The sequence below is a fragment of the Oncorhynchus keta genome, chromosome 24, assembly GCF_023373465.1.
Source record: "Oncorhynchus keta strain PuntledgeMale-10-30-2019 chromosome 24, Oket_V2, whole genome shotgun sequence".
NCBI classification, from domain to species: domain Eukaryota; kingdom Metazoa; phylum Chordata; class Actinopteri; order Salmoniformes; family Salmonidae; genus Oncorhynchus; species Oncorhynchus keta.
In genome coordinates this window covers 28,719,346-28,743,711 of record NC_068444.1, presented here as the reverse complement: position 1 = coordinate 28,743,711, position 24,366 = coordinate 28,719,346, and the positions used below count along the sequence as shown (strand labels likewise).

At 45.2% G+C, this 24,366-nt stretch overlaps 4 protein-coding genes across 5 annotated transcripts in view; 2 read left to right on the top strand and 2 right to left on the bottom strand.

Moving 5' to 3' along the window:
- Positions 1-83: 83 nt before the first annotated feature.
- Positions 84-15,151, top strand: LOC118402938 (tectonin beta-propeller repeat-containing protein 1-like). Its single transcript, XM_052478059.1, has 27 exons — positions 84-233; positions 1,910-2,142; positions 4,161-4,343; positions 4,547-4,581; positions 4,734-4,821; positions 4,982-5,107; positions 5,326-5,500; positions 5,684-5,784; positions 5,876-5,977; positions 6,142-6,293; positions 6,436-7,010; positions 7,225-7,370; positions 7,510-7,665; positions 7,771-7,920; positions 8,208-8,365; positions 8,609-8,733; positions 9,121-9,320; positions 9,908-9,987; positions 10,129-10,185; positions 12,249-12,423; positions 12,524-12,659; positions 12,938-13,030; positions 13,154-13,260; positions 13,403-13,522; positions 13,662-14,344; positions 14,646-14,837; positions 15,090-15,151. Exons 2-25 carry the CDS (start codon positions 1,918-1,920, stop codon positions 13,839-13,841), a joined length of 3,645 nt encoding a protein of 1,214 aa, XP_052334019.1. The 5' UTR covers positions 84-233; positions 1,910-1,917; the 3' UTR covers positions 13,842-14,344; positions 14,646-14,837; positions 15,090-15,151.
- A 2,489-nt stretch (positions 15,152-17,640) lies between these two features.
- bhlha15 (basic helix-loop-helix family, member a15) lies at positions 17,641-22,499 on the bottom strand. Its single transcript, XM_035801321.2, has 2 exons — positions 22,341-22,499; positions 17,641-19,693 (listed from the first exon to the last, which is right to left on the bottom strand). The coding sequence occupies exon 2, from the start codon at positions 19,656-19,658 to the stop codon at positions 19,077-19,079; it is 582 nt and encodes a 193-aa protein (XP_035657214.1). The 5' UTR covers positions 19,659-19,693; positions 22,341-22,499; the 3' UTR covers positions 17,641-19,076.
- Positions 20,307-24,366, top strand: part of LOC118402941 (parvalbumin, thymic-like) — a 26,545-nt gene continuing 22,485 nt past the window's right edge. Inside the window, exon 1 of the mRNA XM_035801324.2 lies at positions 20,307-20,521. The gene's annotated coding sequence lies outside the window, so the exon portion shown is untranslated. The remainder of the gene's footprint in view (positions 20,522-24,366) is intronic.
- Positions 23,547-24,366, bottom strand: part of LOC118402939 (serine/threonine-protein kinase LMTK2-like) — a 20,069-nt gene continuing 19,249 nt past the window's right edge. For both annotated transcript variants that reach the window (XM_035801319.2, XM_035801320.2), the window contains exon 7: positions 23,547-24,061. The gene's annotated coding sequence lies outside the window, so the exon portion shown is untranslated. The remainder of the gene's footprint in view (positions 24,062-24,366) is intronic.

The window sequence follows — 24,366 nt, the reverse complement described above, 5'->3', positions numbered from 1 at the left end:
CAATGTTATTATCCAGATCTTGTAATGCCCTATAATAACGAAACTACTATCATCGCCTACTGGACAAATTCAGCCATTGGTTAATTTGGTGCAGCAGCCAATCCGCGTTTACAGTAAAACACCACACTTCCTGTTTCGGATTAAAGAAAATATCGCAATTAATGGTATATTCAATCTGATATGACGAATGAATTGCAGTGACTTACCATACCGTTTATGAGAGAGAACACACGGTAAGGGATGAGCTATTGCTAACTATTACATGTATTGCTGTGCTTTAGTGGTAAGCCTCCCTGTAACGCTTAAAGAGCAATGTCAAGCTAATATTTACTCAGTGCTAGCTAGGCCATTCATTGTATGTATAGTCATGCCACGTTTGTAATGTTGAGTGTCCTTCATGTGGTTGTAGATTTGCTGATAGCAGTAGTCAGCTGTTATGCAACAACTGCAGTCTACCTGTGATAAGTTTAGTATGCTAACAGTAGACTACTTTGTAAACCAACCAAAAGCTTAGCTACTATGTGTCACATAGGTGCCCGATAATCAACAATGTATCAATGTTGATCAATGGCCATCCTATTACAATGTAGCAAACGTAATTCATGTGCCACAGTATTTTCTCAGTGATTGACAATGTTGCCGTTTAGCAAGTAGCAGTATCTAGAGACTCTCGAGTTAATTGGGCGAGTCACTAGATCAGATCGCAGCTTGCATCAGATAGTATACAGGTTTATCTCTCTGGCTAGTTTATTGATTGCTTGTGACAGGGGCTACAACTTCGTAGAGCATCCCTCGCCCCGGGCATTACATAACGTACTGTGACCAGGATAGGATGTAATAGGTTGAGGCTGCCTCGCCTAGACACTGGTGTAAGGTCAGTTTAGCCTTTTACCCAGTGGTGGGAAAAGTACTCAATTGTCATACTTGAGTAAAAGTAAAGATAAGGTAATAGAAAATGACTCAAGTAAAGGTGAAAGTCACCCAGTAAAATACTACTTGAGTAAAAGTCTAAAAGTATTTGGTTTTAAATATACTTAAGTATCAAAAGTGAATGGAATTGCTAAAATGTACTTAAGTATCAAAAGTAAAAGTATAAATAAGTTCAACTGCCATATATTATTAAGCAAACCAGACAGCACAATTTTATTTATATTTATTTATTGGTGGATAGCCAGGGGCAAACGCCAACACTCAGACATAATTTACAAACAAAGCATTTGTATTTAGTGAGTCTGCCAGATCAAAGGCAATAGGGTTGACCAGGGATGTTCTCTTGTGTGAATTTGACAATTTTCTGTCAATGTAACTAGTACTTTAGGGTGTCAGGGGAAATGTATGAAGTAGGAAGTACATTATTTTCTTTAGGAATATAGCGAAGTAAAAGTTGCCAAAAATATAAAAAGTGAAGTACAGATACCCCCAAAAACTGACTTAAGTGGTACTTCAAAGTATTTTTACTGAAGTACTATACACCACTGCTTTTACCCTTTCATGGATAGATGGAATAGAGGCAGACTCTGTACTACAGCTTCTTCTGCACTCCTCCAGAAGAGAGACGAGGCAGGGCCAGGGGCCACGAGGGAGAGCTGAAAAGAAGGTCCGCAGTGAGCATGCTGATTCAGACTCACTCGCCTGCTGGCTAGCCTAGCTACATCACTGGACTGTTTTCATTAGAAATAGGATTTCCTTATTATTAGACTAAGCAGTTTGGCTGGGTGTGTGCCTCTCAATGAGGGTAATTTGAGGGAACTCGCTCTCTCGCTTTCTCTTTTTCTTCCTCCATACACCCTTTACACTCCTCCTTCTCTGTGACCTCTGCTATTTGTCCATCCTCCTCTTCCCCATTTCTCACCCCTCTTTCCAAAAGAAAACAAGGCATCTTTCTTTGTTATTTCTTCCTTCTCCCTAGGCCTGACCATGTCTGTGTCCCTGCTGTGGGCAGTGGATGTGTACGGGCGCGTTTACAGCCTGTCCACTGGAGGGCAGCAGTGGGAGCAGTGTCATGATGCCGTGTTAGAGTTTAAGAGGGTGACAGCAGTACAGCAGTGTTGCTGGGGTATCGCCTGTGACCACCACATCTACCTGAATGTCCACTCTAGTGATGTACCCATACGTTACCAGGAGGAGACATACGAGAACCAGGTACATGGTGTCGTGTCCTCGGGACGGACAGGTTTAGGGTCATGAAATATTGTGTGGATGAAGGGCGGGTGGGTGCCAGACGGGTTGAATAAAGATATATTTTTTAATAGAAAATGCATAATTATTATGCAAGTCATATATCTTTAGGCTACATTGAGGGTCTTCTTTCATTATCTTTATCTGGTGTTAGTACAGTGAGGGAAAAAAAGTATTTGAACCCCTGCTGATTTTGTACGTTTCCCCACTGACAAAGAAATGATCAGTCTATAATTTTAATGGTAGGTTTATTTGAACAGTGAGAGACAGAATAACAACAACAAAAATCCAGAAAAACGCATGTCAAAAATGTTATTAATTGATTTGCATTTTAATGAGGGAATGTTATGTGTGATGATTGTGAGAAGCCATACAAATTCGACAGTCACAAGACGGGAACCTCTTAAAGATCGGACCCTTTTTTTTAAAACATTTCCCCCTAAAATTACATACCCAAATCGAACTGCCTGTAACTCAGGACCTGAAGCAAGGTTATGCATATTCTTGATACCATTTTGAAAGGAAACATTTAGAAGTTTGTGGAAATGTGAAATGAATGTAGGAGAATTTAACACATTAGATCTGGTAAAAGATAATACAAACAAAAAAGCATGCGTTTTAAATTTTTTTGTTTTAAAGGCCGTAAATTGAGATAGGATTCTAGGTGTAATTGTTGTGTTGTACACAAGATGGCAGTAGTGTGTGTGCAACGTTTTAGACCTATCCAGTGAAGAATTACATCACTACACAATATTTTGTATCAAGTCTGCCCTGAGTTTGACCAAATGTGCCAAATTGGTCCATTTATACATTTTCAAGTACAAAACTATAGACAACATCCAAAAATACTAAGGGGGGTCTACTGTAAATTGAACACTGCAGTTAGATTAACAATAATTTAAGCTTCCTGTCCATATAAGACATGTTTATGTCTCGGAAAGTTTGGCTGTTGTTTACAACGTCATTCTAGTCACATTATTGCATATTGAGCAACACCTGTCCCAGTTTAGGGACCGATCCCGTAGAGGTTAAAGTGGTACGTCAAGGGAACAGTAGGCGACTGTTCAGATGGGTTAAATGGATGGAATAATAGCCTAACTGAAATCTGAATACTGACTGTAGGTCTATAACCTTTCACATAACCTAATATAATATTAACTCTACCAGAATTGAGCTTTCCTTGCAGTACAATTATACACGAATGTTAATTTTGACTCTGGAACAGGAGTGAAGAAATATATTATTGATTTATTTCAGCATCTTGAGAGAATGAAACCGAATGAAATCGGTTAGTGACTGTAAAGATGCTATCTTTATCAGTATCATAAAAGCGGATACTATTTCAACCACATCAAATATGCATCCAAGCTGAACTGAAGTCTTATCAGCAACATGTTGGGTCTATTTAACAGCTTTTAATTTTCTTAAAACCGGTCAAACTAATTTTGCGTGGAAAATCTTTCCAGTTTTTTTTTTGTTATTGCATTTTCTCCCTGATCCATAAACATTTTGTGAAAGAGAAAACAAACTTTACCGATGTCAACTAGATTGAAGCATTCATTCTTTCAATTTATGACATTATTCTGGCCACCAACTGTTTATTTAGTCTTCTAGGGCAACAAGTAATGACAGAAGAGAAGCTGTATGTGTCTAATTATAGACAAGTTGACTAACTACCAAAACGTCAGAAAATATAAGCAGAAATGTAGGACTATCTAAAAAAGGCCTGTCAAAAGATTATTCTTCCTCTGACTGTACAGTGCATTTTCTATAGTTGTGGGTTAGGGTTGGGTGCAGATTTTCACTTTATGCTATATGGTCGGGCGTTTGCAGGTGGGTTATTAGAAATTGCGGGCGGGTGCGGGTGTACAAACAGCTGACCTGCACATCACTAGTGTGTGTGTGTGTGTTTGTGTGTGTGTGTGTGTATTTGTGCTTCTTTTGCACCTGCTGCATTTATGATTCTTGTAACTCTCTCTCAGCGATGGAATCCCAAGGATAACTTCTCGGATCACTTGTTGCCGAGCGACCGCTGGCATTGGAGTGACATCACAGGGCTGGAACACCAACCCCTGGACAGTTTCCTTCTTCCCTCCACCAACTGGGAGTGGGAGGGGGACTGGTACATTGATGAGAACTTTGGAGGAGAACCCACAGAGAAAGGAGTGAGTGTCTGTCGTTCTTCGCTGTTTTTCTCACACTCTCTCTTTCTCTCTGTCTTTTCGTTAACTTTCTCTCTTGTCTCCCCATTTTAGACTTTCCCTCTGTTCTCACCTTCTCTCTTTCCCTCTCTCTTTCCTTCCCTCCCTCTATGTCCTTGTCTTACCCTCACCTACGATGATTCATCTGTGAATGGATTTGTCTGCAGGGTTGGACCTATGCCTTGGACTTCCCTGCCACCTGATGCTAGTCGGGCATGCAGGTGCAGGCAGCGATGGGTTGAAAGCATGACATCAAAGTAAGGTGAACCAGGCAAGGCAATCATCCGAAGGATCGGATGGTCAGTGACCTGTTTGAGACGGCTGACTTGGCTTTATGATATCATTTAGTAAGACCTTAGAAGACAAGAAGTGGAACTCGTGTGTCCGTCGCCGGCGATGGATCCGCTACAGGAGGTACAAGGCCACAGACACCTGGGCCAAGGTGTGTATTTGGAGCACTATAATCACCTGTCACAACTAGGATGTAACTGTATGCCTCTGCTGTGAATGCTTTCTTTGTGTACTGAACTGTACTCATCATGTACTGTAGGTTTGTTTAGGCCTGTGTGTGTGTGTTGACCCGTATCTCTCTGTGTTACCAGATCCCATCTGAGGGTCACAGTGGTCCCCTGCCAGACCCCTTTAATGACATCAGCTGTGGGGGCTGGGAGATCAGTGAGGAGCCCAGGGGGAGGCTGTCTCTGTGGGCTGTCTCTCTACAGGGCAAGGTATTACACGCGCACACACATAAATGCACACACACACAAACACACTAATACATGCAGACACACATGAATGGCATGGACACACGCGCACACACAGCTCAGAGGGGGAGGTCATATCTCCAGAGATCACAAAACACACACATACAACACAAATGTATTCGTAAACGAACAAATCAATTTGATTGACTAATTGCCTGTGTGTGTTTGATCTGGGTCATTAGGTGTGGTTTCGTGAGGGTATCCACCACCACAGCCCAGAGGGGGAAGGCTGGGAGGAGGTGTCTCTGCCTGGGGAGGTAGTGCAGATCAGCTGTGGACCAGGGGACCTGGTTTGGGCTGTGCTCTGGGAAGGGCAACTCATCGTCAGGGAGGGCATCACCAGAGACTGCTCACAAGGTGGCTGGTTAACAGAGGAAGTGTGTGTGTGTATTCGTGTTAGAGGGAGAGAGAGCGAGAAGGAGAGAGACATAGAGAATGAGAGACCGCATGTTTATGTCTGTTTGTGTGTGTGTAAGAGAGAGAGCGAGGGAGAGCCTGAGATTGTGTCTAATGGTGTCTTTCCTCTTCTCTCTCTACCAGGCTCGTCCTGGGTGGTGGTGGACTCTCCCAACCCAGAGGCCGGGGCCATCCACGTAGCTGTGGGGGACAACGTAGTCTGGGCCGTCACCAAGGACAACAAAGTAAGACTACATGAAACACTCTCATGTATGTTCTCTAACGCTTCCCTTATCAGCAGTATGTTCCTGATGATTATCTCTCTGTATCTGTCAGGTATGGTTCAGGCGTGGCATCAACTCCCATAACCCATGTGGTTCAGGCTGGATCGGGATGGTCGGGGAGATGGTCATGGTCAACGTGGGCCTCAACGACCAGGTGAGGATTTGATCAATGTGTATTAACAGACCTTCTAATAGATTGTCAGGTAAGTTCTCTGAGTGTGGTTTATAAAGATTCACTTGTCGCTGTCCATAGTGCTGAAACATGTTTGGTCGGGCATTCTACACAGGTCAATGTATGTTTGTTCTGACCCTGTCCAGGTGTGGGGTATCAGCTGTGTGGACCGGGCAGTGTATTTCCGTCAGGGTGTGACCTCCAGTGAGTTGAGTGGTAAAGCCTGGAAGGCTGTCAACGTTCCCCGAGACGGAGACATCAGGTCCCACTCCTCCGCCAGCATTAGCAGTCTGCACAGGTGGACATGGACACGGAATACTGTGACACATTTCCAATGCTTGGGCAATCTCATCTCCATAAAACAATTAGCCAAACAGTCTGCTAGCTGGGTGATCTGTGTAATACTAATATCCCTCTCTCTCTCTCTCCCCGTCCCACAGTGCTGGTTGTTTCTTCAGTGGTGAGATACAAGCCCAGTCTGTGATGAGTGAAGACTTGGACACAGAGGGCGGTCCACAGACGGCGGTCCTAGAAGTAGGGGCATGCCCCTCCTCTCCTCCCATCGACCCCGACGTCCCCAAACCACGCATCCCTAAGGTCACCAGCGACAGTTTCATCTCTGAGATGCTCTCCGACCGTGAGGTCAAACAGGAGGGGGCCACCGCTGCCACCACTGCCAGTCCCTCTATCCCAGAAGAGGAAGTCGCTCTTGGGGAACCAGAGGCCAAGTGTCCCCCTCCAGCTCTGGTTCTCTCCCCCAGCCTGTCTGGAGGGCTTGGGGACCCCCAGTGGAGTAACGTGGACCTGGAAGAGACCCAGACTCACCTGGCTGTGGGGCCTGCCGTGGTGAGAGCGGACTCGGCTGACACCTGTAGTCTGTCCTCGGTGGCCACCTACACCCTGTGTCAGGGGGAGCCGTATGGGGCAGATGAACACCCGCTCTGGGCATGGGTCAGTGGAGGAGGCTGTGGTGTGAACTGTCACTCCCAGCTCAACTGGTTCAACTCTGCCACAGGTGAGACACAGATACTGTAGATATTGTATTTCTCCTGTATATTAAAACAAGCCTAGGGATATGCAAAACCCCAGCTCCAACTCGCAATTAAACCAGAATACACACTTCTGCCTGATGTAACAGTGTCTGTCTGCTTTTTCCTTGTTGTTGTTGAGCCACTGGAGTGTTTCCTCACACGTTGTTGATAAAGTTTGGACCTTATTGTTTCTCCCAGCCCTGGCATCATCAGTCCAGTCCATGAGTCTGTCCATCAGTCCAGCCCAGACAGCTGCCTGGCGGAAACAGATCTTTGAGCAGCTCAGCGAACGCTCTAAGAGAGAGATGGACCACTTTAAACACTACGAACAGGCCGTAGAACAGGTACCGACAACTTGAACGTTTACAAATGCTACTTTTTGGTTGCTTGCCTTGATTTAATGAGTTTTGTTTATGACTTGTCCTTGTTGTATAGACACTGATTAGTCTCCCTCCCTCCCCTCCCTCCCCCCCTCCCTCCCAGTCTGTGTGGGTGAAGAAAGGGACCATGCAGTGGTGGAGGGACTGGAAGCCCCATAAGTGGGTGGACGTGAGGTTTGCCCTGGAGCAGTTCTCAGGACCTGAGGGAAACCAGGACGGCATCCTCTTCCTCTACTACAACTTCAACGAGGAGAAGAAGGTGAGGGGAGGGCCACAGTGCCTGTGTATGTGTGCCTGTGTGTGGGTGTTTTCTGTGATGAGTTATTTAGTCTTCGTTTTCTCCTCCTCTCCTCCCTCTCTCCAGTACTTGCATGCATTCATTAACGAGGTGACTATCTTGGTGCCGGTGCTGAATGACTCCAAACACACGTTTGCCGTCTACACGGCAGAGAGGACCAAACAGAGGTGGCCTATCAGACTGGCTGCTGCCACTGAGGTGGAGATGCACGACTGGGTAGGTTATATGATCACTGTCTTCCATCTGAACCTGTCACAAAGTACAGTGCTCCATTTTCACAGAATATCATATGTTTTATTCATAAGCAAATGTCATGCTAAATTATGGATGGCGAAAGGGTTATGCCACAAATAAATATTTTTAAATAAACCTTTTATGTAGTATGACTTTGCCTCTATGTAGGGCTTATGAAGACTTTATGTATGCTATATACGTCCTATAGAAGTTGTAGTTTGGTAAAAGTGGCGCCTTAATGTCTTGACTATGTCTCTCTGTACCCCCAGCTGGCCCTGCTGAGTGTGTCGTGCTGTGACTCCCGGGGGATCCAGGGTCCCCCCTCTAAACAAGCCATCTGGTCAGTCACCTGTAAAGGAGACATCTTCGTCTGTGAGCCTTCGCCTAGCCTGGAAGCCTGTCCCTACCCCACACCCTGCGACCAGATGTAAGACACGTCCTCTGGGCTGTTATCAATGCTTTATAAAGGCTTGGTAAATGAGACCTCTGAATACAAACCTGCAGTACATCGTGAATGAGTTATTTGTGGATAAATAGATGGATATTTATTGATCAGATATATGCACTTACAACTGAATAGTCTTAACTGATTAAACATTGGTTGACAGTCACTTTTCTTTCTTTTGTCTCTAACCACATGTTGCTCTGTCCTGTCTGTGTGTGTTTGCAGGTTCTGGCGTCAGGTGGGGGGCCACCTACGTCTGGTGGAGTGTAACAGTCTGGGGGTGGTTTGGGGGGTAGGCTACGACCACACTGCCTGGGTCTACACCGGCTATGGAGGGGGATTCTTCCAGGGTAAACACAAATATATACCAAACATAAACCTACTGGACTGGACTTAAAGCACATGCCAAACATAACCAAGTACTGTATAGCCACTAACGGGGAAACCAAACTGGCAACGTCGCGTGTGTGAGCATAGGAAAATAAATGAATTAGCAAGCTAGCTTAATGTCCATGAATGTTTATTTTAAGTGTTGAACAGTCCCCAAATTGATCAAGTTGGTTCACATTTAGATTTGTTATTTTTACCTGTGTGTCATGATTGCGTCTGGTGGGGATAGACAAAATCAACATGCTCGCGGACATATGTGCAGGGCCAGTTTGGTCAGGGTGAAAGGGTATTTATCAGCTCTACTTGATCTCAGCCCCTGACTATAACCTCTCTCTTGTCTTTGTCAGGTCTGGCCAGCAGCACAGATAACATCTTCACCCAGACAGATGTGAAGTGTGTCTACATCTATGAGAACCAGAGGTGGAATCCAGTCACAGGTTACACCAACAGGGGCCTCCCAACAGACCGCTACATGTGGAGTGATGCAACAGGACTGCAGGAGTGTACCAAGGCCAACGCCAAACCTCCATCCCCTCACTGGACATGGGTGGGTACCACTAGCAGGACAAAATATGTCCATTTCACCCTCAATAGAGCGCAATAGTAATGACAACTCTTTTGTAGGCACTAACTCTGCCATGGCTCGTTGGTCAAAGCCTATGGGGAAATGAATGGGGATTTTGTAGGAGTTTTGGATAAATAGAAAAAAATAAGGTCTGTGGTTAACAGGTTTAGGAGAACGTAAACTTTAAAACGAGATTATCTTCATAAGCCGATGTCAGTCTTTTTTTGTGTTGCATTTATGTAATCAAAACAAGCACATTAAAGGCTTCATAATTCATTAAGGTCATGGACTACAAGCTGGCGAGCTCTATGGACAATGTCACATTTGAACTTAAACATCCACACAGTAGCAGTAGATGTTTAAAACGGTCCTACAAACAACGCTTGTTATCATGACACAAGGTGACTTGACTAACATACTAGACAAACTGGCACAGAGAGTCAGGAAACACAGGGATAAATACACTGGTGAAACAAGCAACACCTGGAGGGGGTGGAGACAATAACGAGGACAGGTGAAACTGATCAGGGTGTGACACTTGTTTTGCTAACTGCTCTGTCTCTTATCAGGTAGCAGACTGGACCATTGACTATGGGATCTCCGGGGGGACAGACCGAGAGGGTTGGCAATACGCAGCTGATTTCCCAAGGTGAGTGTACCTAACCCTCCCCAATACATATTAATTGGTCTATCTATCACATCAAGCTGAATCTTTTCCCAGCTACGAAAGCATCCAGAATATTTGTTTACGTCACTGTTGTGTATTTTCTCTCCCCTCTTACTCTTCCAGGTCGTATCATGGCCACAAGACCTTGAAGGACTTTGTTCGTCGTAGACGATGGGCCAGGTACTGTATCTTACTACACAACAATGGCTCTGTTCCCTCATCACTGTTTCTTTAGTCAGCACACAATAATAATAATATATAGCGCTTTTCATTACAAAGAGAATCTCAATGACGCCGATAAAACCAAACAAAACAAACGTGGAGATCTGGCAGGTCTTGGGCGATGGTCATCCGCAGCGTCAGATGACGAGGTGTTGTTGAGCAGGGTAGTTCGGAAAGACTGGGCAGTACTTCAGAGGATGGAGCTTTGATGGCACAGAGAGGGAGCAGCGTCAATCAGTTACTTAGACAAGCACGGTGCTGTTCATCAGGCACCTCATTCGTTGTGTACTTCTCCTCTGTAGGTAGGCTGGATAGTCCACTACTGAAGTGTAGCACCCACCTAGGTGATAAAATGGTCTGCCTCATTCTGCCGACTCAGTACTCTGTTTAAACAACCCTGAGTTTGCGCTCTAGGTAGAAAAATGGCCCGTAAGAACATATCTAGGATCAGCTCTCTACCTAAATCCTAACCTTCGACATTGAGGGAAACACAATAACTGACCTTAGATTAGCTCTAGGACACAGTTCTTCAACCCTGGTCTTGGGGACCTACAGGAAGTGCATGTTTTTGCTCCACCCCAGTACCAACACACCTAATTAACTAATGGTACACTAGTCTAGTTGAGACTTATCTCCTATTTTAACAACCCTTGTAAACTACATGGCCAAAAGTATGTGGACACCTGCTTGTTGAACATCTCATTCCAAAATCATGGGCATTAATATGGAGTTGGTCCCCCTTTTGCTGCTATGACAGCCTTCACTCTTCTGGGAAGGCTTTCCGCTACATGTTGGAACATTGCTGCAGGGACTTGCTTCCACTCAGCCACAAGAGCATTAGTGATGTCGGGCACTGATGCTGGGCAATTAGGCCTGGCTCGCAGTCTGCATTTCAATTCATCCCAAAGGTGTGCGATGGGCTTGTGGTCAAATCTCTGTGCAGGACAGTTAAGTTCTTCCACACCAATCTCAACAAACTATTTCTGTTTGGACACAGCTTTGTGCACGGGGGCATTGTCAAGCTGTATCAAGAAAGGGCCTTCCCCAAACTGGGCTCCCGATTGGTGCAGCGGTCTACGGCACTGCATCGCAGTGCTAGAGGCATCACTACAGACCCTGGTTCGATTCCAGGCTGAATCACAACCAGCTGTGATTGGGAGTCCCATAGGGCGCCCATTGTCGTCCAGGTTTGGCCGGTGTAGGCCGTTATTGTAAATAAGAATTTGTTCTTAACTGAATTGCCTAGTTAAAGGTTAAATAAAAACTTTTGCCACAAAGTTGGAAGCACAGAATCATCTAGAATGCTGTAGCTTTAAGATTTCCCTTCACTGGAACTAAGGAGCCTAGCCGGAACCATGAAAACCGCTCCAGACCATTATCCTGCTCCACCAAACTTTACAGTTGGCACTATGCATTCGGGCAGCTAGGCCGACTGGGCCAATTGTGTGGCACCCTATGGGACTCCCAATCACGGTTCTCCTGGCATCCGCCAAACCCAGATTTGTCTGTCGGACTGCCAGATGGTGAAGCGTGATTCATCTCTCCAGAGAACGCGTTTCCACTGCTCCAGAGTTACACCCCTCCAGCCAATGATTGTGCATGGTGATCTTAGGCATGTGTGTGGCTGCTCGGCTATGGAAACCCATTTCATGAATCTCCTGACGAACAGGTCTTGTTCTAACGTTGCTTCCAGAGGCAGTTTGGAACTCGGTAGCTACACGGTTCAGTAGTCCTGTTCTGTGAGCTTGTGCGACCTACCTCTTTGCGGCTGAGCAGTTGTTGCTCCTAGAAGTTTGTACTCCACAATAACAGCACTTACAGTTGACCGGCAGCTCTAGCAGGTCAGGAACGTAACTTAATCATTCTACTGCCAATGTTTGTCTATGGAGATTGCATGGCCGTTTGCTCGATTTTATACACCTGTCAGCAACGGGTGTGGCTGAAAAAGCCGAATCCACTAATTTGAAGGGCTGTCCACATACTTTTGTGTGTGTGTATATATAGTGTATTTCCTCTGACAGGAAGTGTAAACTGACGACCACAGGGCCGTGGCAGGAAGTCCCACCCATCCCGTTGAGTGACGTGACCATCGTCCTGTGTGGAGCTCAGAGCAGTGTTGAGCCGATCCCTCTGTGGGCCATCAGTAACAAGGGAGACGTGCTCTGTAGACTGGGGGTCACCCTACTGACTCCTGCCGTGAGTCTTTCACACACACACACAATATGTAAACACACATGTTCACTGTGAATACGCACACATTGTATTTGATAACCGAAGTGGTTGTGTGTGTTCCTAGGGGACGTCGTGGCTTCACGTGGGCACAGACCAGCCGTTTAAGTCTATCTCCATCGGTGGGGCCAACCAGGTGTGGGCCATTGCCAGGGATGGATCTGCCTTCTACAGGGGCTCTGTGTCCTCAGAGAGCCCTGCAGGTCAGCCAGAGAACCATGCAGAACCCACACACTCTGACAGAACCCAGGGTTCTCCCTTCAGTCTTACTGCTAATCAACAGTTCAGTCAGTCACTCAAATGTATTTCTAAAGCTGTTTTTACTTCAGCAGTTGTCACAAAGTGCTTTACAGTAATACTGTGGCTCAATTGTTCCTTTCTGGAGTAGCTTACCTCTCTGGGCTCTGGTTCATATCACAGAGATGCACCTGATGAAAGTAGACTAACCATTGGCTGTTTAATGTACTATTGCCCCCTGCAGGAGATTGCTGGTACCACATCCCCTGTCCTGAAAGACAGAAGCTCCAACAGGTGTCTGTAGGGAGAACGTCGGTCTACACTGTGGATCAAAATGGTACAACAGAAAATAATTTCATGACTTACAATGACACTTGTCTTTATTATCAGCTGTCTATTAGTTGTGCCATCGCAATGATTTATTTGTGTCATGATTTTAATGCTGTGCTCTCCCATCCAGGTAACCTGTGGTTCAGACAGGGCCTGACTCCCAGCTACCCCCAGGGATCATCATGGGAACACATCTGCAACAATGTACGCAAGGTCTCCGTAGGACCTCTAGACCAGGTGAGCAGAACCTCCAATCTAAAACCTGGGTGGTTGTCGTCGGCAATAAGGAATCATAAAGACTTTCTCTTTTCTCAAAATTCAACGCTCTTGACTTTGCACTGTGTTGAGTAACTCAACCTTTCTTTTTGTGTTTGTGTAGGTGTGGATCATAGCTGACAAGGTGCAAGGCAGCCACAGTCTGAGCTGTGGGACAGTCTGTCACCGTCTGGGGGTTCAGCCCATGGAGCCAAAGGGACAGTCGTGGGACTACGGCATCGGGGTGAGACTCTTTAACCTTACCTCTGACCCTAACCCATCAACATGCTTCTGTGACACCAATAACTTTGAAGGTTTTCTTGGTGGGGGGGCTGTCTGACTTTCTCTCTACGTCTGTTATCTTTCTCTCTCGCTCTCCTCAGGGTGGCTGGGACCACATCACTGTGAGAGGGAACTCCATTGAGGCTCCTCGTGTCCGTATGCCCTCCCTGACACCCTCCCTCACCTCCTCCCTAACGGACCCCCTCCGCCCACCTCCACCCCGCAGCCTGCTCCCTGTCATGATCACAGAGATGGAGAACGGGAACGCTGTCAGATGTTAAACACACACCTACAGTACTTGCTAGTGGACACTATCTCTCTTCTGTCTTCAGCCCAACTCTCTCTTCAGATACGCCACAATGCAACTACCCCACCATCCACACTGTACTGTAGCTCCCAGCTCCAGCCTCAGCTCTTCTGACCTATCACCTGGCTGTGTTAAAAGACCTTTGAACCCTATCTCTGCGCCCTCAACTTGACTCAGCCAATCACCTTTTCTCTTTACAGCTAGCAGATCATGTTCAGTATTTCCCACAGAGCACTAATGTCGTTTTTAAACCGTGTCACTGAGTCTTTGAACATTGCGCTATTGTAATTGAAATGTTAACTCAGCTAAAAAACGTTGCCACGAGCAGCACCGCAAATATTCAGATACACACAGGATCGCTTCACGCTGTTGGAGCGGTAGGTACGGATCGCTTCACGCTGTTGGAGCGGTAGGTACGGATCGCTTCACGCTGTTGGAGCGGTGGGTACGGATCGCTTCACGCTGTTGGAGCGGTGGGTACGGATCGCTTCACGCTGTTGGAGCGGTACGGTGGAGCGGTCGGATTCACGCTGTTGGAGCGGTAGGTACGGATTCACGCTGTTGGAGCGGTCGCTTCACGCTGTTGGAGCGGTAGGTACGGATCGCTTCACGCTGTTGGAGCGGTAGGATCGCTTCACGCTGAGCGGTCGCGCTTCACGCTGTTGGAGCGGCTGTTGGAGCGGTACGGATCGCTTCACGCTGTTGGAGCGGTGGGTACGGATCGCTTCACGCTGTTGGAGCGGTAGGTACGGATCGCTTCACGCTGTTGGAGCGGTAGGTACGGATTGCTTCACGCTGTTGGAGCGGTGGGTACGGATCGCTTCACGCTGTTGGAGCGGTAGGTACGGATCGCTTCACGCTGTTGGAGCGGTAGGTACGGATCGCTTCACGCTGTTGGAGCGGTAGGTACGGATCGCTTCACGCTGTTGGAGCGGTAGGTACGGATCGCTTCACGCTGTTGGAGCGGTGGGTAGGTACGCTGATTGCTGTCACGCTGCTGTGGAGCGCTGTGGCGTAGGTACGGGATCGATGTTGGAGCGCTTCACGCTGTTGGAGCGGTGGGTACGGATCGCTTCACGCTGTTGGAGCGGTGGGTACGGATCGCTTCACGCTGTTGGAGCGGTGGGTACGGATCGCTTCACGCTGTTGGAGCGGTAGGTACGGATTGCTTCACGCTGTTGGAGCGGTGGGTACGGATCGCTTCACGCTGTTGGAGCGGTAGGTACGGATCGCTTCACGCTGTTGGAGCGGTGGGTACGGATCGCTTCACGCTGTTGGAGCGGCTGTTGGAGCGGTGGGTACGGAGGCTGTTGGAGCGGTGGGTACGGATCGCTTCACGCTGTTGGAGCGGAGCGCTGTAGGGTGGGTACGGATCGCTTCACGCTGTTGGAGCGGTGGGTACGGATTGCTTGTTGGAGCACGCTGCTGTTGGAGCGGTGGGTACGGATCACGCTGTTGGAGCGGTGGGTACGCTGCTGTGGAGCGGTGGGTACGGATCGCTTCACGCTGTTGGAGCGGTGGGTACGGATCGCTTCACGCTGTTGGAGCGGTGGGTACGGATCGACGCTGTTGGAGCGGTGGGTACGGATTCACGCTGTTGGAGCGGTGGGTACGGATCGCTTCACGCTGTTGGAGCGGATCGCTTCACGGGTACGGATCGCTTCACGCTGTTGGAGCGGTGGGTACGCTGCTGTTAGGCGGTGGGTACGGATCGCTTCACGCTGTAGAGCGGTGGGTATCGCTTCACGCTGTTGGAGCGGTGGGTACGCTGTTAGAGCGGTGGATCGCTTGTTAGAGCGGTGGGTACGCTGCTGTTGGAGCGGTGGGTACGGATCGCACGCTGTTAGAGCGGTGGGTACGGATCGCTTCACGCTGTTAGAGCGGTACGGATCGCTTCACGCTGTTGGAGCGGTAGGGTGGATCGCTTCACGCTGTTGGAGCGGTAGGTAGGATCGCTTCACGCTGTTGGAGCGGTACGGATCGCTTCACGCTGGTAGAGCGGTGGGTACGGATCGCTTCACGCTGTTGGAGCGGTGGGTAGGATCGCTTCACGCTGTTAGAGCGGTGGGTACGGGATCGCTTCACGCTGTTAGAGCGGTGGGTACGGATCGCTTCACGCTGTTAGAGCGGTAGGGATACGGTTAGAGCGGTAGGTATTGCTGTTGAGCGGTAGGTACGCTGTTAGAGCGGTCGGATCGCTTCACGCTGTTAGAGCGGTAGAGCGGTTGGAGGGTAGGTACTGGATCGCTTCACGCTGTTGGACGGATCGCTTCACGTTGGTAGAGTGGTAGGTACGGGACCAAAACAAAGGAAATTGACCCGCTATGCTGTTTACTTTCTGCATCTACTTCATATATGAGTCTACGTTTAAATCTGTGCTCTTAAGATAACTTTGTTTTACTTATGGTTTTTGTTTGGTTGAATGTTTTTATGGTAGGTGTGTTTGGTAGAGTGGTAGGTACGGGACCAAAACAAAGGTTGACCCACTTATGCTGTTTACTTTCTGTAGATTTTTTTTTTTAATGTTTTATGTTTTTGGGTTGAATGTTTTTATGATTGATCTTTTTTTTTAAAAATTGATTGATCTTTTTAAAATCATATATGTGTTTTGGGGATGTATTCAATGTGATTGGGGCGACGTTAAGATGGGTAAGAAAGCATCACTGTCGGCCCAATTATTTGTGACTTATTATAAATAGTCTGTATTAGGACGTTACAGTACTTACTACTTTGTACCTGCTGGCAACAGGTCGAGATTCTACTAGAGTCACACCAAAAACAAGAAGGATTTATTTAACGAGAACTTTTGTTATTAACGTTTGATAACACATGATGCTTTTACAGTTCTAGGCCTTCCTCCTGAATGGTTTGTACTGTGATGGCCACAGTGAAGAGTTTGTAGGCCCAAGTATTTTTGACAGCACTCGAAAAGAAAATATATATTCTTCTTTTCATGAAAAATTTGCAATGTGTAGTTCTACACTGGACCAAAGTGTGAATTGCTTGGAAAGTGATGTCTTTGCGGGGCTTTAAAGTTTATCTGTTTATTTCTCAGGAAAATAAGAGTTCTCCTAAACGCTATTATTGGCATGTTTTTGACCTTCTACGATTGTAGCAGTAATGACTGACAGGCAACACACATGAAAGGTTTGGTGGAAAGAACAAATACATATTTTTGTTATAAATCTGTATATGAGTTTAGTATAAGTGTTTTAATGGGGATATTTCAAGGTTGGTTATTGTACGTTGGTATATAAAAAGGTAAAATATTAGTCCTATGAACTATTATCCATAAACCACAAAAGCTGAAACTAGCACATTTGGGCATTAATTGATCTTACTTCTCTACATGGAAACCATAAGCCAATAGCTATCACTGATATACTGGAACTACAAATAATTGATTGTACAGAAAACTGTCTGTGAAAACTCTCACTTTAACTTCCTATGGCAGTTCCTAATACAAAGAGGGCGTTTTTTGATCATGTTTCACTTACTACTGTTTAGAACTGTACAGGCTTCATCCTAAAGGAGTGGCACATGCTTGTCATGCTGTGGTGCACCCCTTCACCTTCCAAGCTTTAAGTGTCTAGAGGAGGACTTGTCCGTTTAAACAATGATTCCATTGTTTTTATTGATTATAATGTCAATTAAAATACTATAATCAGGTACTATTCTAATCCCAACAAGGCTGTTATTGATGTGTATATTTCTTCCATCCAATAGTGTGCATGGTCAATGTCCTCTCAATAAATGTGATTATTGATAAGGAAGATTATTGTATTTTTTTTTATTCTCATGATCCAAGACTCGGAACTCAGGCTACAAAGATATTACAGTATAATTCAAACACACATTGTAAGAGCAACATAAATTATGTCTTCATTATCAAATTCACCTGTTACACACACACACACCACTATTTTTATATAATAACCCAGACGCTTTTATCCAAAGTGACTTACTGTCATGCATCCATACATTTTTTCATACACGTGTTCCTGGGAATCGAACCCACTAACCTGCCGTTGGAAGAACCCTTTTACAGCTCTGTAAATACACTTGCAAGATACCATTGCAGTTTGGAGATGATGTCATAGAGAGCACTTGGTCAACACATCAATTCTGACATGTACAAATATATATCTCTGCAGAGCCTGTGGGTCTAGTGGTAACTGCCGGCTTCCCCACCGAAGGCATGGGTTCAATTCCCTGCTTCAACCCTTCAAACTGTTTTTCCCACATGTATACACATATCTACAGTCATAACGATTCACACTTCATTTAAATGATGGTGTGTTTTCGTTTCCTTACTTAAAGAGTACAGTATTTGACTAAAGTCTGTAGGACCAGTCTATTTAAGCATATCCTTGTCCTGTGTGTGACTGTTGTGTCCAGAGGCAGTGCTCAGCAGGGAAAACCAAACGTTGGTCCTAAAAGGTTGAAAACAAGTCTTCATCTACAGCAGGGGTGGCCTGTCCTATCTACACAGCTTGTGGCCCCTGAGGGCCACAGTGTATGCTGGTTTTTAGTTAGATAATGAACTATACCTTGACAATCAGTTATTTTACATTGTTGACCAATTAACTACAGTAATCAGCAGTTAGAAAAAATGAATGAAAATAAAAGACAATGAAATGAAACGGATTAAATAAAATGGCGCTGAATTGTTCTTTGACGTTGGTCGGTCAGAAGTCTGTCCACTCTTGGTTCTCACCACCAATCAGAGTCAGAATCCAAGTCATATGTTTTATCATGGTCCTCTGGGTATTCTGTCTGTCACTATTCATGCTAGGCCTATGTCTAGACTGGCAAAGTCCACAGGTGCTTTGCTTCAGCCAGCCAAGTCAGGTGGGAGGATGCTGTCTGTGTCTTCACTTATACTCCACCATTATGTTCTCTTAGAATTAATGTCAAGGGTATGGTGCTAAGAATCACCTCCCACCACTGTCTAATAGAGTTACTGAGTCAAGTTCTTATATGCTCCATTTAGTGCATGGTGATGTCAGGTATGTCACTATAGCTCACTAGCTTGGTGGAGTATAAGGCTGCATCTCAGATGACAATCTTTCCCCATACAGTGTACTACTTTCGATCATAAGTACAGTAGCAGTGCACAATATGGGAGATAGTGTCAGTTGAGATTCTCTCCCCAAGTCAAGCATGAATGCTCCAACCCTTCGGCTGTTGAGTTAGCACCTGCTAGCTGTTAGCTTTCCTGGCTAAAGCTGTGAATCTGGGTGAGGAACTGAGACAGGCTCTCCTCCCCATCCTCCTCCAGGTGCTGCTGGTAACACTGGAGCAGTCTGGCAGCGCTAGCCTCTGTCGGTGTCTCCCCGGGGGGCAGGCGGGCGCTGGACATCCCCAGGATGATGGTGGTCAGGGACTTGATGTAGTTCTCGGCCAGCGTCAGAGTCTCGATCTTGGAGAGCTTCTTATCCATTTTGACATGTGGGATGGCCTCTCTGAGGGCCTGGAAAGCGTTGTTAAGTTTGTGCATGCGTTGGCGCTCTCGCTCGTTGCTCTCCAGCCGCCGGAGGTTGCGTTCTTTGTTGCTGTTGTGAGACCGTTGGCGTCTGTGGGGGTTGTGGGTGGCACCCCCTCCTCCTCTACCTTGCTCGCGATCCCCGCCCCTCAGGACCCCCCTCCAGGAGCCTCCGATATGGACCGAAGCCTCAGAGCCCTCCTGTTCGCTAGAGCCTGGTTCACTGGTGTCACTGGTCTCTGGTTCGGGGTCTGGCTCAGTCCAGGGTTTTCTGGATGACTTAGCGGCCTTCCCTTTAGACTTCATCCTTCAGCCTGATTCAGTGACCCCTCTTCCTCACACTGTCAAAAGCATTGAAAGATACGAAAAACAACAACTGGTTATAGAAAGGGCTTGTCATGGAAGACATAAGCAAACAGGGGCAGGGCCTTTACCCTGAAGGCTATAGTGTTACAGTTGAGTTTAAACACTCAAGTTGGAATACCTGGCTTTTTGAGCACCATTTTATCCCCTTCCAATCTCCTGGCTTAGACTTGAGCTTTTATTATTATTCATAAAAAACACTAGAAATTGGCAACCCAATGAAGTTATAAATGCTGATTATACTGTATTTACATTGTAATTAGCTAATGGAAATAATCCTGCTGTTTACGATCCATAAGCATTTTACTGTACCGTTTACATCCTGTATCCTGACGAATAAACTTAGATTGATGAGTAATAATGAGGAATACCTGCATAATGCTATTTTACAGTAAGACAGAAATATGGCCCTTTTATCATTGTTTCTATTCGCAGTTTAAAATGAAGATTTAAGAAACACAGCATCTATCTAATCAGTCAGTGTGTGAAAACACCATAATGTTGGTTGTGTAATCTCCACCTCTCTTATCCTGCTGCAGGCTACCCAAGGCTCCAGATAATACCCGACTCAAGGTTACTCTCTTATAACAAACGAGCCAGAAAAGAACAGCACACGTTTGGTAGAGAGATTTTCCCCTGTGTATGCCATCTCATCATTTAAAAAAACCTCTTAACGATCTACGGGATCGGTGTCCTTATACCCGGGCGGTTGTTGGATCGGTGTCCCTATACCCGGGCGGTTGTTGGATCGGTGTCCCTATACCCGGGCGGTTGTTGCTAACCTGCGCTAATGTGACTAGAATGATGTAAGTAACAGCAAACTTTCCAGGACATAGGCATGTCTTATAAGGGCAGAAAGCTTATATTCTTGTTAATCTAACTGCACTGTCCAATTTACAGTAGCTATTACAGTGAAAAAAGACCATGTTATTTGAGGACAGTGCACAACAACAAAACAGCAACTGGTTTGATACATTCACCTCTGAAGGTAAATAATGTACTTACATTCAGAAATCTTGCTCTGATTTGTCATCCTCAGGGTCCCAGAGATAAAATGTAGCAAAGTTTTGTTTGATAAAATACATGTTTATATTCAAATGTAGGAACTGGGTTCTACAGTTTGAACCCCTGCTGTCTATACTGTTATGCTTCATCACATGCTATTCATTTACCATGGTAACAGGTGAATACATTAGTAATAATACATGGGACTTATATAGCACCTTTCAAGGACTCAAAGTTTTTTACTGCAAGTGGCTGTTCTGCTATACTACACCAGCAAATTCAACAAATAATAAGTATTAATACGTATATCAGCCTAATCGAGGCGTAGATTACAACATATATTAAAGTGTTTGAACTTGCAACAATGCTGGGATTATTACTAATGCGACTTGGCGCATCCAATGGCAATGTCTGCGTTAGGTATTACGCCGGGAGCCGTCTGCTGATTTGACAGCTCCAACGCAGTTACACCTCTGACATCCCTTAAATAAAAACAATGAAACTGATATGCAGTTGCCAGTTATCGCAAGTTAAGGCAGAACTGATTGAATCTAGCCCTAAATTGACAACACATATTTCCAGTGCATTTTTAAGGCATGTCATATTGACCAACAACTCAGTGTATCAATATAATAAAGCCTATTTTATATTAGCATTTAAACGTATACATTTGACCTTTTTCTGAAGTTATTATCTTAGTTCTGAACCCAGTACCAGGACATTTTAGCCAAAAACCTGCTTGGCTCTGCCAGGAGGCTTAAACTTGGCCTCAAGTGGATCTTCCAGCAAGACAATAACCCCAAGCACCCATCAAAATCCACAAAGAAATGATTAATTGACCACAAAGTCTCCGGACTTGAACCCCATTGAAAAGCTGTGGTTTGAATTGAAGAAGGTCCATACGGGCAGACGAAGGATATCAAGGATCTGGAAAGATTCTGTACGGAGGAAAGGTCTTAAATTCCTCACACTGTGTTCTCCAATCTCATAAAACATATTAGAAAGAGGCTCAGGACCATCATCCTTGCAAGATGAGATATTCAGAGGTATTGAAAACATGGGTGTCAATTTTTTTTAGAAAAAAATATATTACTTGTTCATAAAAAAAGTATTTCTCTGAGCAATTGTGTTAGTATAAAATAATATAATTTCATTTTTTTTGCATACTCAGAATTTGTATGATTTATTTCATACATTCTTTTTTTGCTCATCTTTATCAAGAGTGCCAATCATTTTGAACCTGATTGTATGTTTAGATGCATGGAGAATGTTCTACAAGTCAATAATACAAATTTAAAAAGAGAGGGGGCAGGTATATTTACTGTAGGGCCTCGAAACCCATTCTTTGTCAATAATTGGATTTAAACAAAACTTTTTAGGCTTGTAGAGACACTAATCAAGCATTAGCATTGTTACTTTGTTCCCCGGTCTCCCCTACTGTATGAATAAATGTTGTGACTCTCTCATACTCTCTTTCTCCCACGCTCACCAATCATTTACATAAAGTAAATAGTTAGCCTTCATCAAGTTGAGAAAACAGTGAACATATTAAATGAATACAACTTCATTGGATTTCAATAAAGAGAAAAGGAATAGACAACAAATTGACATGTTAGTTACCTTTAAAAATGAAAGTAAGATGCCTGTGTAAGTAGAAGAATAGTTTTCACCGTGAAACATCAATAATATCCTCAGAATTAAAGTTTCGGTTGAGTGGAAGAAGCGTCTGTCGTTCTGCTCCAAGGATGAAAGATAACTGTCGCATGTGAGGTACCTGTCGCTGCTGTAATGTACACGTTGCGCTCGCTTAGCCAATGGGAGTGCGCTCAGACTCCGGACGTGGTCATCTGTGCCAGTGCGTAGCCAAAAGCCTCGTTTACATCTGAGGCTATGAAGCTAACATGCTTCATTTGTCCTGGTCTTATCAACATTCTGATTGTGCCCACATTGAAGCCTTTGCAGCTACACCAGAGGAGGCTGGTCGGAGGAGCTATAGGAGGACCGGCTCATTGTAATGGCTGGAATGGAATAGTTGGGAACAGTATCAAACACATCAAATATATGGAAACTACAAGTTTGACACATTCCATTTATTCTATTCCAGCCATTATCGCTCCTCCCACCAGCCTCCTCTGATCAACACATGGTAGTAAAATGTATCTCTCTAGGTCCATCCACGGTCTCCGCATTGTGACCAGATATCCTGGTCCCTGTATGCAAATTATGAAAATGATTTGAAAGACCACTCCAGAGGTGGTCAGTAAGATTAAATGACAATCATATCAAAATGTGTATTTTAAAAGTCGATACCTGTCTTTAAAATGTGGGCACAATTAGATTTTGGACAAGATCAGGACAAATGAGGTTTTGTCTAGAAGAGATACAGCTTTTGTCACAATTTTATTTTTGTAGCAGGTTTAGTAGAACCTATGCGGCAGTTTAGGAGAATGAACGTAGCAGGTTAGAAGAATCAGGTTAAGGTTAGGAAATGGGTTAGCTAAAACGCCCCAAAAATCTACTTTGAGGTCAATTTGACAAAAGCTGTATCCTGTCTAGACATGACCGACAAATGACGCATGTTAGAACCAAGTATAAACAGGGCTAAAACTATCGCTTCATTGGTCAAAATCAACTGGAGGCTTCCCACATGTATCAGTCCACTCCTTGCACCCGCCCATTAATTTTCTGAATCCCTCCAAGTAGCTCATCAAAAAGCATATAAAAAACACAAGTCGCATTTAGTGTGTGCGTGACCTATTGTTGCAGCATGGTATTACTTATCACTGAGATACGTTTCACGATAGGCAAGGGGAAACAAATCAAATGAAGACTGCAGAAATGTTTTATTTTCAACATCAAGCTCTTTTCAGTACAGTAGTTAGCTGATGAAAAACCTGATGAAAATGTTCTTACATTTGAAATATGCAGGCTGTCAAAAACTTTATGAGTGAATCAAGAGATTCCCATTTGTTGGAACCCATTTATTCAATGTAGGATTATCAGGTCACCATTGCTATGTTCTGATCATCAGAGCCCTCTGTTGTTGTAGGCTAATCCTTATTGGGAGACAGGCACAGCCCTGAAAGGTAAACAACTGACTCTTGGTGGTACAGTAGCCTGAAAAGGGATGGTTTATCAACCCTGCAGTTGGACCGTAAGTCAGGCCCATAGAATGTAAAGAGAGTATGTGTAGTGTTTACTAGTGGCGAAACAGCAAGGTCCCACTGTTGAGCTCTTCTGTTCTTCTGTTTATCTGGAGATTTGTCTTCCATTACATTGTCTTCCTTCAGCAAACACGCTGTTAGGCCTCCATCTCCTCATCCCCAGTGGCGGATACTGGGCTAAAACACAAGAAAGACAGACTTCTGTATGATATAGTGTAATGGTTCCACAAACATTTCTACCGGTATCTAAAGAGAATGTCAGACACAGGTGAGCAGCTCCCAGCAGCAAAATGTGCAGCGGTGAAGTCCTTGAGTGTGTGTGTGTGTGTGTGTGTGTGTGTGTGTGTGTGTGTGTGTGTGTGTGTGTGTGTGTGTGTGTGTGTGTGTGTGTGTGTGTGTGTGTGTGTGTGTGCGTGCGTGCGTGCGTGTGAACTGGTGTGTGTGTGTGTGTGTGTGTGCGTGTGTGCGTGCGTGCGTGTGTG